Here is a 15,585-nt window from a genome sequence, read left to right as displayed (position 1 = left end):
CACATGGAGAAGATCTCATTGCTCCTCTTCCTCCAGCTGTTGTAGAGAATGTGGCAGAAGATGATAAGGAAAATGGAGTTGATGCAATTACTGAAGACGATAGTGATGTCCACCAGCCTCAATGCGACTTTACTCCATAACTGTTCTCTCAGAGTGAACTTAATGCTCTCATATGAGATTTGACGAGCAGAGTGAAAGACTTCAATGAGATATTAAGAGGAGGTACAAGCGGGCTATGTTAGCTGACTACTGTTGGATGTTTGTTGAAGAGGGACAGTCACTGTATACAAGGATCTGCAAGGAAGTCAAAGAAGAGAAAGTTTAAAAATTTATGGAACACTGTTGACTTCTTGTTTTATGCAATGTAGTCAAGAAACAATTTAGGGGAGTTCTGAGGAGTATTATTTAGATGTATTTTATTTTTTAAATATGTTTTGATTAAAAATCCACCTTGTGTGAAATGGTGTTAGAATATACAGAGGGGTTCAAAAAATGTATCCACTGTTTAAAAGTCCATAACTGGCAAACTAATTGACAGAGTTCTCTCATCTTTGGTTTGTAGTTCCGGCAATCGCCACATAAGTGTTGTACTGCGTTGTTTTGTTTTGTCAGATGACAGTCGCCACATAGTCAGTGTTTTGTTCTTAGTTGCACCCAGTTACTCGAGTAAACATGGCTGGCGCAAGGCATTCGATGAAAGGAAGTCACTTTTGAAGTGGTATTTTAAGTACGAAAACATTAATGAGGTTCAAGAGCAATGGCGAAATGAGTATCAAACAGAGCCAGCGAAGATGTACACAAACAATGATCTGGATGACCTGTAACAGTAACAAGTCCAGCTAACTCCTGTTGTGTGTTACAACAATTCACTCACTCACCACAGAAGCTGTGAGACAGTGTGCCCGTGAAACTGGATTGAGTCGCACCGGTGAGCTGTACCTTCAGAAGCTTCAGACATCCATTTTACCTGCCATCCGAGACTTGTATGGAGATGGAAGAGTTTATTTTCTACAAGATGGTGCCCCAGCCCACTACCAAAATCATGTTAGGGTGTATCTCGATGAAAATCTACCAGGAAGATGGTTAGGCAGTACAGGTGCTTTGGAGTATCCACCACATTCCCCAGACCTAACTCCTCTGGACTTTTACCTGTGGGGAACACTACAAGACATCATTTATTGACAAAAGCCATGCACATTGGATGAACTTTGAGAATCCATCATACATTCATGTGCAAATATCCAACTGAACACGTTGCAGTCAGTAGTTCATGCTGCAGTTTGGCGGCATTGTTTGTGTGTGGATGTTAATGGTGACCATTTCAAACACCTACAGTGATATCTGTAAGTTGGACTTTAAGCTACACTTTCACCAAAAATTAGACAACTCCGTGAATAGTTTGTAAGTCATGGACTTTAAAACAGTGTATACATTTTTTTTTGGACCCGTCTGTATTTGTGGACTCAGAAGTGAAACTTGTCAAAATATAACTTCTCATTTTGTGTAAAAACCTGACATGATAGACAAAAACAGTCGTTATTTCTAGAATCATCATAAAAAATTAATTCAAGAACACCTACTTTCAACAAATCATCTAACAAAAAGTTTGAAAATGCAGACTAGTGTAATGTTTATATTAAGGCAAAACTGAAAAAATTGTCTGTCTCCCCTAAATTTTGTATTATATTTGCATATGTAATGGACAGCTGTTGGGTGATTTAAAATCTCTGCTTAAATATTGTAATGTGTATAAGGCTCACAGTTTAGGGACGCCAAAAGTAATTACCTATGGCAAACAGACTATGCAATTATAATACCATAGGTATACATGTACATAAAGTTATGGTACTACGTATTCTATGATTTTGTATTATTCTGTGTTACTATACATATTGTACAATCTTGTATTGTTTTGACTGTACTTTTTTATTTACAAACTTGCATGATCCATTTCCTTGAAATGATTTCCTCTAAATTTACAGGTACATTTGGACAAATAAATGAAAGCAAAAGCATTACAGGATACATGTTGAAGTTCTCCTCTGTGTTGAGATCCCTCAGATATAAATGACTATAAGATTTCGTCCATTTTCTGCTCATCTAGCAATACTGAAGGTTCATTTCTATACATACTGTGTAGTTAGAAATTATTAATATGAATGCATGCACCATTATCAATAAACATTTATATCTTGGCTCTATTATTTACTTTTTCAGACAATAAATCAATGGTTATAGGATTGGATACTGATTGGTTCAATGTTTTTCTCAATAGGGATTTAGTGTTTCTGTGTACATGTTAGAGTGAGTTGTTGTTCGCTGAAAATGATAGGGAGTCCTCAGCGCCAAAGTCCAGGAGATTTCTTTTCATTGAACAAAATGTAAGTATTGAGCTCTGGCTAAGCCATTTCTTCGCAATATCCTTTCTTTCAGGAGTGCTAGTTCTGCAAGGTTCGCAGGAGAGCTTCTGTAAAATTTGGAAGGTAGGAGACGAGGTAATGGCAGAAATGGAGCTGTAAGGAGGGAGCGTAAGTCGTGCTTGGATAGCTCATATGGTAGAGCACTTGCTGCCCGTGAAAGGCAAAGGTCACGAGTTTGAGTCTCGGTCCGGCACACAGTTTTAATCTGCCAGGAAGTTTCATATCACCGCACACTCCGCTGCAGAGTGAAAATCTCATTCTGGAAACATCCCCCAGGCTGTGGCTAAGCCATGTCTCTGCAGTATCCTTTCCTTCAGGAGTGCTAGTTCTGCAAGGTTCGCAGGAGAGCTTCTGTAAAGTTTGGAAGGTAGGAGATGAGGTACTGGTGGAATTAAAGCTGTGGGGATGGGGTGTGAGTCGTGCTTGGGTAGCTCAGTTGGTAGAGCACATGCCCGCGAAAGGTGCAGGTACCGATTTTGAGTCTCAGTCCGGCACACAGTTTTAATCTGCCAGGAAGTTTCATATCAGTGCACACTCCACTGCAAAGTGAAAATCTCATTCTGGAATTTTCAGTTTACTAGCCTTCAGTATGTTCTGGAACAATTTATGTTGTATAAAATATTAAAAACTGTAGAATTAGAGTCAGAACTATATCAATTTATTTTATAGGTAAACTTACATGTTGTAATATTAATTGTTAAAAATATTCATCTCACAATGCTTAGCATTGGATAGCTCTGCATTTTACAAAACTATTTTATGTAAAATATGGCTATGTTTTCTGCTAACCTTGTTGTTGCACATAAATTAATTTCTGCAAATTTGTACCCATTGTAAATTACGAAAAGGCATTACTGCAATAATATTGTAAAAAAGATACACACTGTCAGTAAGCTACATAAGTGCATGTATGAGGTAAGTCAGGGAGAGAACTGTTGAGTATTGGTAGTGAGTGGGGTTGGTAAGAAGTTGTTATGGAGACTTGCATCTTAGTTATTCATTTGAACAGTTTTATGAATAAACGAAGAAAATTTACAGGTCATTTGTTGTAGTTTCATTTCAAAAAGTAAAACCATGATATTTCCATAAGAATCCAGCACAATCCGAAAAGATATGAGCCATGCGCCTCTGCAATGGATGAGAAAGGTATAATAGCTTGCTCAACAATCATGGACACCCTCAATACATCAAGATAAATATTAACACAATAGTGTATTTTTTTTCCTGTGTAGAAAACAATTTTCTTATCATTTGCAGTAACTCTTCAATATTTAGAATAAATGAAATGTGTGAAATAATATTTTAATTTACATAATAAATGTGAGCAGAATAGTTACATCATCATTTGTTAATAAGTTAGGTACAGGAAAAATAAAGCTGTTGCAAGCAACATTCTACCAAATATATGACAAGTAAAATTTCTGAGTAGTAGTGATATACTCAGCTAAAACCACAGGAATCAGCAAATTCTCATATCATTTTATGGTGCACTGTCAGTTTGGGGAAAAAAAGGAAAAAAAATTGCTGTAAAGTAATCATGCTTTCCTACCTATGACACTGTTTGGCACAGTGTACCAAAGACAAAATACAGAAAAACACGGGTAACTTACCCCTTGCTTTATTAAATGTTTCTTTGTCCTCCTGGTTCAACTGGTTGGAACATTCAGCACTAGAATTTCTTGAACAGTCTCTGCTGTAATCATTATGATACAGCTCACAGTTTGAAGGGGACCTGTTACAGAAAGCGTGTGACCAGCTCTCTTGAAATATGAAATGTCAAAAATTAGCTCAAAATATATTATGGAAAACAGTGCAAAATATCTGTAATCTGAGGAGAGCTCTAACGAGGAATTATTCTAGCAAAATAAATGGGAGTTCATGGGATATTACAGGTCTGTGGGTCTATATTCCTCTTCCAGTCTTATTTATTTGTTGTTATGTTCATGTGAAAGATATGATTCCATTATCATCTGGATCAGGTCAGCTTAATTACTGTATAATAAATTGCGTGAAAATAATGTTTCGCACTTGGAAAAGTCTCTTCAGTTATATTAGACACTAATGCAGGGTTTGATCTGTTACATTTGTTGTTGCAGTGTATTTATATTATTTCAAAAGTTAAGTGACAAATAGAGTGTCAACAGAATTATGCTGTAATGTGTGTTTTATGAGGAATCTTCTTCAATAATAGAATTTTGTCAAAGGTACTGCATGGCCTGTTGTATGGGATATATTAACTCTCAGTTAACTACAATTCTATGCATTATTTCTCTCCACTAATAAACAGAATATGTGTGCAATTCATGTATAGAATACATTGTCGATGGCTAGTTAACTATGGAGGAAATAACTATGGCTTGTGTGGAAGAACTGCAAGGCATGTATTGTTCTAGACTTACCACATTAAAACCACAAAGACCAACATTGCAACAGCTACATTGGCTATCGTCACACTTATAATTTTCAAGTTTCCAGACATTGTTCTACTGTTTCACCTGAAACAAAAGGCAAGGATTTGTAAGAATTACAACATATGTTTTACAATAAACCAAAATCATGTACATTAATGTTCTCACAATTAATTTTGAATGAAAAGAAGATCACAGGGAAGGTGCTAAACAAAAAGTAACGATGATTTTATACCATCAGATTGGTTCAGAGGTATCTAAGTTGATTATAGAGTTGGGTTTGATGAACAAAAGATCTTGCTCCTAATTTCAAGTTATTTTCTCACCATCTGATACATGAACTATTTGCAACAAATAATTATTTAGATTCTTGAAAAAACGTCATCATTTTTTCCTCTGATTTTATGAGAGATTTAGAGCAACACACACTATGTTTATGACATGATGAACTTCATAAAGTGTGTACATCTCATCTATGGCAATTGTATGGTAGAATTCAAAGATGTTCTTCATTAATGAAGATAGTAAACTACCTCTGATATGAGTGCTGGAGATATGTACATGGGAACTCTGTTGAGCAATGGAGTGTATGTGTGTACGTACACAAGGTGTACAACTTTGCTTCCACCGTTTGCCGATAGGTGGCGACAGTGGTAAGTAGCGGTTAGATTGGGCCTCAGTCAACATAACCTCATTCAAACATTAGTCTATTTGTGTGTGTATCATAAAGTTGTTCTTGATTGAAATTGTCAGTTTACAAGCCTAATTATTGTCATTTGAGGGAGGTGTTACTGTTATGTTTCAATATGAAGAAAACAGCGGCTGAATCTTATTGAATTCTCTCAGGTACATATAGAAAGGGCGCTATTAGTGAAAGAACATGTCATGAGTGGTTTCAGCACTTCAAGAACAGTGATTTTAACGTTGTAGACCAGCATAGTGGAGGAAGAGAGAATGTTTTCGAAGATGCAGAATTGGAGACATTGCTGAGTGAAGACACACATCAAACTCAAGAAGAATTGGCACAATTAGTGGGAGCCATTTCAAAATGTCTCAAGACTATGGGCATGATTCAGAAAGAAGGAACTTGGGTCCTATGTGAGCTGAAATGAAGAGACGTTGAACGGTGATTGTGTGTTTGTGAACAGTTGCTTCAGAGCAAACGCGGAAGGGATTTCTGCATCACATTGTGACCGGGGATGAAAAATGGGTTCATTATGATAACCCTAAACACAAAAAATCATGGGGATATCCCGGCCATGCTACCACGTCGACGGCCCAACCAAATATTCAAGGCTCCAAGATCATGTTATGCATTTTGAGGGACCAGCTTGGTGTCGTGTACTATGAGGTGTTAAAACCAAATGAGACAATCCCAGGTGCTCGTTATTGAATGCAATTAATGTTTTTGAGCAGAGCATTAAAAGACAAACTGCTGCAATACAGCGAGAGTCACGATAAAGTGATTTTGCAGCACAGCAACGCTCGACCCTGGGTTGCAAAAGAGGTCAAAATGTACTTGGAAATGTTAAAATGGGAAGTCCTACTCCACCCGCCATATTCTCCAGACATTGCGTCCTCTGACTATCACCTGTTTAGATCAATGGCACATGGGCTGGCTGACCAACACTTCCAATCTCATGAAGAAGTAACAAACTGGATCGATTCATGGATCACTTCAAAAGATGAACAATTTTTTCGACACAGGATTCATACACTGCCCCAAAGATGGGAGAAAGTAGTGGCCAGCGATGGAAAATACTTTGAATGATACACGTGTAACTAATTTGTTTCATTAAAGCCTCAAATGTTTGGGAAAAACAGCAGAAACCAAATTGTACATATCTGTGTGTGTGAGAGGGAATCAAGACACAAAGGAATTACAGACATATCTGAAAGATCAGACACTTTGTACACATTATAAATGATGATGTTGTAGTCATCAGTTGATAAATATATACATAGTGAAGAGAGCATTGGTAAAGATGAGGATGGCCAATGCTCTCTTCAGTGCAGACACACACCAGGCTTGAACTCTTATGGGAATGGGCTAAATGCCACAAGTAGTGAGGACCATGGGCAAGGTACACTGATTAATAGTGTATGGATCAACTGAGAATTTGGTTCTGACTGGAGGCATTCTAAGGTAGTTCATGGAGTTGTGACGACCACCGTATCCAGATTGAACAATGGTCAATGCATCTGTGTAGTAAGTAGGAGACCTGGGTTCAAATCCCCATCTGGCACAAATTTTCATCCCTTCCCCAACGATTTAAATCGATGCCCACTCACAGCCAGTGTCTGTAATTCCTTTGTGTCTGCATTCTAGAATACATGCTTCTTACAGTTCACTCACCTTTTCAAAATTGTGACATTTACTTCATTTACATCTCATGTTAACATATCATGAATATGTAGCTGATTGTGAACAGTTACCTATGGTGGTGGAGTAACACATATGATTAATGAGAAAACGCATCATTATGTAATACATAGTTATGAGCACTTTGTATTTACTTGCCAAACAGAAGATCACCAATGTGAACATCCATGACCAGAACAAATGGGATCTGTTCCAGCACCCAGGGAAAGACCATACAAGTTGCAAATGGTAATGGCACCTGCTTTAACATCTTACTGTTATGGCAATGAAGTCATAAGTACTATATATAATAGAACCAGAAAACTCATACCATTATTGAGAACAAAGGCTGCTAGAATATAAATCCAAGAGTAATCAGTGAGTGGCAACGACTGCACTGGTGAGAGAGTTCTTCTGTCCTCATGGAAAAGGAATAGTTTGGCATGTCACATTAGACTTTGTACTGGCCATCAGCATAACAACTGAAATGGGACTACCTTCCCATTCCTCTCTGAAATTCCTTCCTCATATAAACATCCTCTGAAGAGTTCAGTTTAGCTCACTTTTTTAACTTTCTGGATTTTATGCTGTTATGTCTATACCCAGTTCCAACAGTAAACTGCACTTTAAAAAGTCAATACAAATGAGTTTACTATTTCAGATTAAATTTCACATTAATATGTTGCCCAATTTATATTAGCAACTAAGGGGAGTGAGCTGTTCGTTAATAATCCAACTTTGAAATTTCATGATATGAATTGTGCAGTAATGTTGCACCACAAATTCTTCAAAAATTTACTTCTACCATTTCCAGGAGGCTACAATATTTATTCATTATGATTATTTAAAATGATAGCTCTACTTGAGAGCTATTCACATCACTAATAACAATATCTTATTCAAAGCAATTTGTTCAAAATTAATTGAAATGTAATTTAAATTTTTGTACTATAAAACTCATTGAAATTGTATATGAAATTAAGAAAACTCTTCCAGATTGCATATTAGAATGTATCTGGGACTGATTGTTCCACATATTCGCATATATGCTTTTGTCCTTCTTGACTTCTTGTTTAGTAATTTTGACTTTCATGTTTGTATCTTATGCTATGTATTATGACTGAGACAGTGGTATGGAACTGGATGTTCCACCTTACCATTTTTTATTTCTAGAATTTTGGTTTTCTGCTTATGTAAACACACAGACAATTTAAGTTTATTTTCAATTCAGAGTAGCATGTTAGGGTTAGTTTGTTTAAACTTCAAGTTGCATTACCATGCCTATCTTATATTATACAGCCTATTCTGCTAATTTGTTTTTAAGCCATTGCTTGTTGCTGCATGGCAACTTCTACACTCAGGTATCACCTTCATTGAAATGGGGTCGTATTCAGAAAAATATACGGAGAATCTGTTTTCCATCTTTCTGCATTCATAACGTGCAGTAAGTTTTTCTTCTATATTTTGTATTATGTTATCCATGTGATGACCACCCCACCAGTATACCTCTTTTCCTTATGTACATCTTTGTCATATGTTGACTTCAACCTGAGATTTCAGGTTGCAATTTGATTACCTTTCAATTGTATATATATTTATCTGATTTCTCATGACCTATTTAGACTAAGTGCTAATGCTTAAAGTTTCATTTATTTTGTGAATACCCTCTTTGATAATTTTTCTCATTTAAATAAGTAATTAACTAATTACATGCTAATTGAATGACATACTTGGCCAAGATTAGGTCAAATAACTTGCACCTTTTATACCATAATATGTATGAACTTGCTGGATTCTAAGTACTATATGGATAATTTAGTATTTAAAGTTAAGTTTACTGCTATGAAATGCAGCCTTTCTTCTAAAAATATACACTTTGCAAGAAACTTCAAGATGATGCTGTGTATCCTGTGATGTAGATTGAAGATGAATTATACATATACTGAGACTGCACTCATATAACACAAAGATGATAATTTGGATCTGAACACTTAATATTCAATAATGACATATGATTTTTTTATCTTACATTTACATATGTTGTTGGGTTAGAGTCACTCTTGAGATGTTAGGCAAGTGTCAGGCTGAGTAAGCGTTTTTGTCTCGCCGGAATTCCCTGTTTGCATCATTGTGAGGTCTGTGCTGGTGTACCTGTTTGCTTTCATACTAGACTTGTCTGTTGCCTTTGGGTGAGACACTGTGTATACAGGAGGAGGAAAATTATCCAATTTTAAGATATTAATGTGATTTATAATATGATGATTATGCTTATCTAAGCCAATGTCTTGATACTATTTCTTATCATATGTTATTATTACTATATGTTTTGTCTAGTATTGTGGTGATATGACCTATTTCAAGAACTACTTTCTGAAGTGAAAAATGAGTTAAATAGTAAATTGATATCATAAATGACAGAAACTTTTGTTTATTGTATGTGATGTCATCCATTCGGATTGAAACTTATACAGTGTGTGGTTTCAGGTACTGAAAAGACAGTGTTGCCTGAAGTGCCACATTGTACTGTAGAGGGTGGAGATCCCAACAGAAGAAATAACTTACATAAGAAAATGAAATTTCTAGATGTATGCAAAAATGTATCTTGTATTACTTAGATAGGAATCCTATGTTACATGTTTTGAACTTGGTTTTGATTCACACCTTGGCAGTATGTCATATATTATTTTAGAATGTTTTGTTGTAATTGAAGCCTCATATCATGTAGACTTTAATATTGCAAATTGTTTGTCTCTAAAGTATTACACACTATTAATGCTATACCTTTATAATTTTGTATGTTTTGGGTATTGCACATGTTATCCATGATCTGTATTTCATAATTTAATGATTTAATGTTTTTGGTGCTTCACACCACCTATGTCTCACTGTTTTTGGTATTTACATCTGGGTATTGGCTTGTAATTCTTTTCCCAAATTCACTACATTCTACATTGTAGAAGACCATTTCACTAACCTTTGGTATTGAAATGGAACTACCTTCCCATTCCTATCTGAAATTCCTTCATGTAAACATTCTCTGAAAAGGTCAACATAGCTCAAATTTTTAACTTTCTGGACTTTATACTGTTGTGTTTATACCCAGTTCCAGTAGTAAATTGCCCTTTACAAAATTATTGCAAATGAGTTTACTATTTCAGATTAAATTTCACATTAATGTTCACAAACAGCCAATGTGGTGAAGACGACATTGCAGCAGTTTCAGTGGGAAATGCTGGAACATCCACCATACAATCCCAACCTTTCACCATGTGACTTTCATGTTTTTGGACTTCTAAAATAAGCTATTTGCGGACATCAATTCACAATGGATGATGAAGTGTGTGACTCCTGCTACAGGGTGACACACAGGAGATGGACAGTTTTGAAATGCATAGTACTGAGGGCACGGTGGTGGGAGGTGGTCGTGGTGGGGATGGTTCTGATCCACACAAGACGCCATTTCATTTACTCAGTCACTATGGAGCAGTGGGACTTGAAACGTCAAGTGTTCATCTATGACAGTTTTGTGAAAAGTGGTGAGTCTATTATTGCTACGCAGCGATTGGGCGGTTTAATGTCGGTCGACATGGAGCTGTTCCGAGCCGTAACACAATCCTCAGGTGGGTGGAAAATTTCAGATAAATTGGAAACATACTGGATAAGAAGCATCCTGGCCCAAGACACAGAGTAACAACACCAGAAAATGTTGAAAGGGTAAGGCAAGCGGCAGTCAGAAGCCCAGGACAGTCAGCTAGACGTCATGCTAGTGAGTTACAAATCAATCATGAATCGGTTAGACAAATTTTGTATAAAGGATTAAAATTCCATCCCTACAAAATGCTCATTGTCCAACAACTTAAGGAAACTGATTTTGCTGTACGAGAAGACTTCGCTTACAGAATGCAAGTGATTGTGGGATCGAATGAAAATTAAATTTTATTGATGAGCGATGAAGGTCATTTTCATTTAAACGGGACCGTAGAGCATCCACACCTTATCCACCAGCGTCCTCTACACTCAGAAAAAGTAACAGTCTGCTGTGCTCTTGGTTATGTTGGCATTATTTGACCTAATTTTTCTGAAGAGAATGGGGCCATAGTTACTGTTAATTCAGTTCGTTACATTCATACGCTTGAAACATTCTTGAAACCAGAACTAAGAAGATGACAAATCCCTTTAAAACGCATTTGGTTCCAGCAGGATGGGGCAACATCACACACTGCAAACACTTCAATGACAGTTCTTAGACACATGTTTCCTGGCCGGATTATCTCACGTTTTGGCAATGTTCCTTGGTCTCCCGGGTCCCCCGACTTGTCAGTATGTGACTTTTTTCTGTGGGGGTACCTTAAGAACTGTGTCTATAGCCACAAACCATGAAATTTGGATGAGTTGAAGAATGCAATCATTCAAGAAATTGCTGCCATCTTTGCAGAGATTTTAGTCCATGTGGTGGAGGATTTTGAGAAGAGACTTGAGTCCTGCATTCGAAATGATGGACATCACCTTGATGACATTATTTTTCACAAATAACTTTGTTAACTAAAATGGCAAATAATGAGCTTTGAGTTTTTGTAAATAAACATGCATTAATTTTAAAGTTGGCTGAGTATAATTTCATTAAAAACTGTCCATCTCCTGTGTGTCACCCTGTACCTTCTTCAAGGATGGAATTGACCAGCTAGTGTCACAAGGGATAAATGTGTCAACAGTTTTGGCAACTGTTTTTGAGTAATTGTACTGTGTATAACTACATTTTGAGTCAATATAACCATTACCATTACCTTATGCTAGTGGCCAGGTTTCGTTTGAATGCCCCTTTTACATTCTAATGCCATACAGATAGCCCTGAAAATTTCTGCTTGTGAATTTTTAAGAGATATGAAAATATTTGTAAAATTTAAAGTGAAAAATATGGGACACATGCAATAAGTAACAGATGCATGAATAGTTCACCTAAGTTGCTAACAATTTTATTGCACTTCAAATGTTATGAAATGTTCTGTGACTTTTCTCAGTGACAGTTAGTTTCTACACTCCTTCCTATTATCTGTTATATCCACCCCATCTTTTCTGTTTTCAATTTTACAGGTATATCACAGCTATTGAAAATTCACAAGCACAGATTTTCTGGACTACCCTTAAGACATTTGAAATCTGTAGGGGGGTAAGAGAGATTATTTAATACCTTTTACAGTAGTCTGTTTTAAAAACCTGGTGTAGTCTGTTTTAAAAACCTGGTATATTAAAAATATTTTATTTAAATATTTATTTATTGCTTTTTAGCCTTGTGTATGTGAAATTTTTCAATTGATTTCAGACTTTTTGATGAGATTACAATCACTTCCTGCAGTAAATTTCAGATTTATCTCAGTTTCTCTTCAACTGAGTCACTATGTTGTCTCCTCCTACGTATGTCTCACGAAAAGAGCTCGAATGTAAAAATTAGAGAAAATTGAGTGCTTACAGAAGCTTAGCAGCAATTGCTCTTAACTGCAAAACATTCATGTCTGGAGCAGGAAAACAAGGAAATAGCAGTGGTGCACCAAGTACCCTCTACAACTCCAGTAACTGGTACAATGGGACATACCCTCTGCTATATACTCCACAGTAGTTTGCAGTGTATGGACCTAGATGTAGATGTAGATCTTCTTCTAACAATGTAGAAAGCTTGACCTGCAAAAGAATGGAAATTTATATTAAGAATCAATGACGAAGAAACTCCGCAAAATCTCTGTTGACACTACTGTGCTGCAAGTCTGAAATGACAATCAGCAGACAAGGACAAAACAGAATGTCTAAATACTAATATTGTGCCAATTTATAACATGTAAGATATGGATTAGAATTCTGACAAAGGTGTTCATTCAAAACATGCACAATTGCATATCAACGATCTACCATTTCCAGAGGTTTAAAAATACTGCACCATCATATGAATGTAATTATAAACAGTATTAGAATTTGCAGTTCAAAGTTGCTAATGGCTAACTACCTCCTGGGAAAACTAGGCCATCATTATAGTCACTAATAACCAAATAATGTATTGGGTTCTCAGTCATGTAATATCTTTTTAAGGGCCATTTTATCCTTTGTTAGCCTAACTTCAAAATCACATAAATATTTATACAGGGTATATCAAAAAGGATCACCTCATTTGTACATGTCTATATTTCTGAAACTAATAAACACATGCAATGAATTTTGTTTTTTGATGAACAGGGAACCTTTTCATAGGTGTTCAATATCCCCCTGGAGATGCACAGCATATGTCAGTGCAGCATTCAAATTGTTACCACACTGCAGCGAGTGTGTCTTGAGCTACATTTTCCACGGCTGCTGTTATTTGATGTCTCAGTTCATTCATATTTGTTGGTGATGGAGGCACATAAAGAGAGTCTTCTACAAACCCCCATAAGAAACAATCACATATAGTCAGGTCCAATGGCAAGGAAAGCGTTTCTCAAGAAGAGAAATTTGTTAACATTGAGTATAGATTTAAGTGTCAGGAAGTCGTTTCTGAAAGTATTTGTATGGAGTGTAGTCATGGATGGAAGTGAAACATGGACAATAAATATCTTAGACAAGAAGAGAATAGAAGCTTTCAAAATGTGGTGCTACAGAAGAATGCTGAAGATTAGATGGGTAGATTACATAACTAATGAGGAGGTATGGAATAGAATTGGAGAGAAGAGAAATTTGTGGCACAACTTGACTAGAAGAAGGGATTGGTTGGTAGGGCATATTCTGAGGCATCAAGGGATCACCAATTTAGTATTGGAGGGCAGCATGGAGGGTAAAAATCGTAGAGGGAGACAAAGAGATGAATACATTAAACAGATTCAGAAGGATGTAGGTTGCAGTAGGTACTGGGAGATGAAGAAGCTTGCACAGGATAGAGTAGCATGGAGAGCTGCATCAAACCAGTCTCTGGACTGAAGACCACAACAACAACAGTCAGGTCCAGTGACCTTGGCGGCCAGTAACGTAAAGCTGAATCATTTGGTCCAGTGCAACTGGTCCATCACTCAGTAATCCTTTAATTTAAAAATTCCTGCACTGCGAGTGTGACATGATGGCCATGGCCATGTAAAACTTGAGAGTACGCTCTTTCCAACAGTATGTTGTTCACACACATATCTCAAATAACCGAACAGTTGTGATTTGTTTAAATGGGATTATTCTTTTTGATATACCCTGTATATACACACACTCTGCAAGAGAACTCTTACTGCAAATTTATGCAACTATAGCAGGAGTTTGTACAGTGGTAGTATTTAACAATACTTCCTCCTGCATTTCTCACAGTTTTCAGATGTCAAGCAGGGCTAAAGCTAGATCTTGTGAATGTTTCAGTTACTCATGCATTGATATTGCATGTGATCACACTGTGTGAGTCAAATATCATTTGATTGTTTGAGTAGTACATGATAGCATATCAAGCTCTCTGGTTCATCATTTGGCCAGCTCTAGTAAATTGTTGATTCTGTTCCAGCCATACTTAAACACACAGCTAATATTTAGACAACATACACACAGAATGGCATTACATATAAAGATTGAAAGAAATGTATCACATGCAGAATTGCTGAGTTACAGATCATATGTTGCAGAGCTCTCATAAGGAATTAGCCCCTCCAACTACATTTTGCCACCATTCCTCCAAATCACTTCCTGAAACTGATGTTTACCAATTTAAAGCCTTAAGTTAAACAACTACATTCATGAATCAAAACCTTGCTGAGGTAGGGGTAGAAGGAGAGGAATGGAGGAGGGGGTTGGGCTTACATGCCTCAACAATACAGACAGAAGCCTATAAATGGAATGGTGTGGTATTTATGGAGAGGCCAGACTAACCTGTGATTTCTAAAGACAGGTAGCAGTCTTTTTTGTAGATGAAAGGGCAACAGTCTGGATCACTGATGTGGCCTTGTAACATTAGCCATGAAGTGCTGGTGCTGCAAACAGCTGAAAGCAAGTTATTTCTCCAAAGGACATGCAGGTCTATTGTGTGGCTTAATCATAAGGACATCCTCTTGGGTAAAACATTCCAGAGACAAAACAGTCCCCTCTTTGGACTCCAGGAGGGGATGACTCTGGAGGACGTTATCATCGGAGAGGCAAAACTGGCATTTTTATTGGGTCAAATTGCAGAATGTTAGATACCTTAACTGGGTAGGTAGATCAGGGAATCTAAAAATAGAAATGGATAGGTTGACGTCAGATATACTGAGAATTAGTGAACTGTGGCGGCAGAAAGAGAAGGACTTTTGATTGCACGGGTACAGGATTATAATGACAAAATCAAACAGAGGTAGGGTCCAATTCAGGTATAAGTCTAATAATGAATAAGAAAATAGGAAGGTGAGTAAGCTATTAAGAACACCATAGTGAA

The 15,585-nt window shown here is 36.8% G+C and overlaps 1 protein-coding gene across 1 annotated transcript in view; it reads right to left on the bottom strand.

The window, feature by feature from the left end:
• Positions 1-15,585, bottom strand: part of LOC126474829 (uncharacterized) — an 84,173-nt gene that overhangs the window by 55,877 nt on the left and 12,711 nt on the right. Inside the window, exons 2-3 of the mRNA XM_050102304.1 lie at positions 4,820-4,915; positions 4,031-4,152 (exon numbers count right to left, since the gene is read on the bottom strand). Of these exons, the coding sequence (XP_049958261.1) occupies positions 4,031-4,152; positions 4,820-4,899 (202 nt within the window). The 5' untranslated portion in view covers positions 4,900-4,915. The remainder of the gene's footprint in view (positions 1-4,030; positions 4,153-4,819; positions 4,916-15,585) is intronic.

The sequence above is a fragment of the Schistocerca serialis genome, chromosome 4 (assembly GCF_023864345.2).
Source record: "Schistocerca serialis cubense isolate TAMUIC-IGC-003099 chromosome 4, iqSchSeri2.2, whole genome shotgun sequence".
NCBI classification, from domain to species: Eukaryota; Metazoa; Arthropoda; class Insecta; order Orthoptera; family Acrididae; genus Schistocerca; species Schistocerca serialis.
Note: the sequence above shows the minus strand (reverse complement) of the source record. Positions and strands in the feature narration are given on the sequence as shown.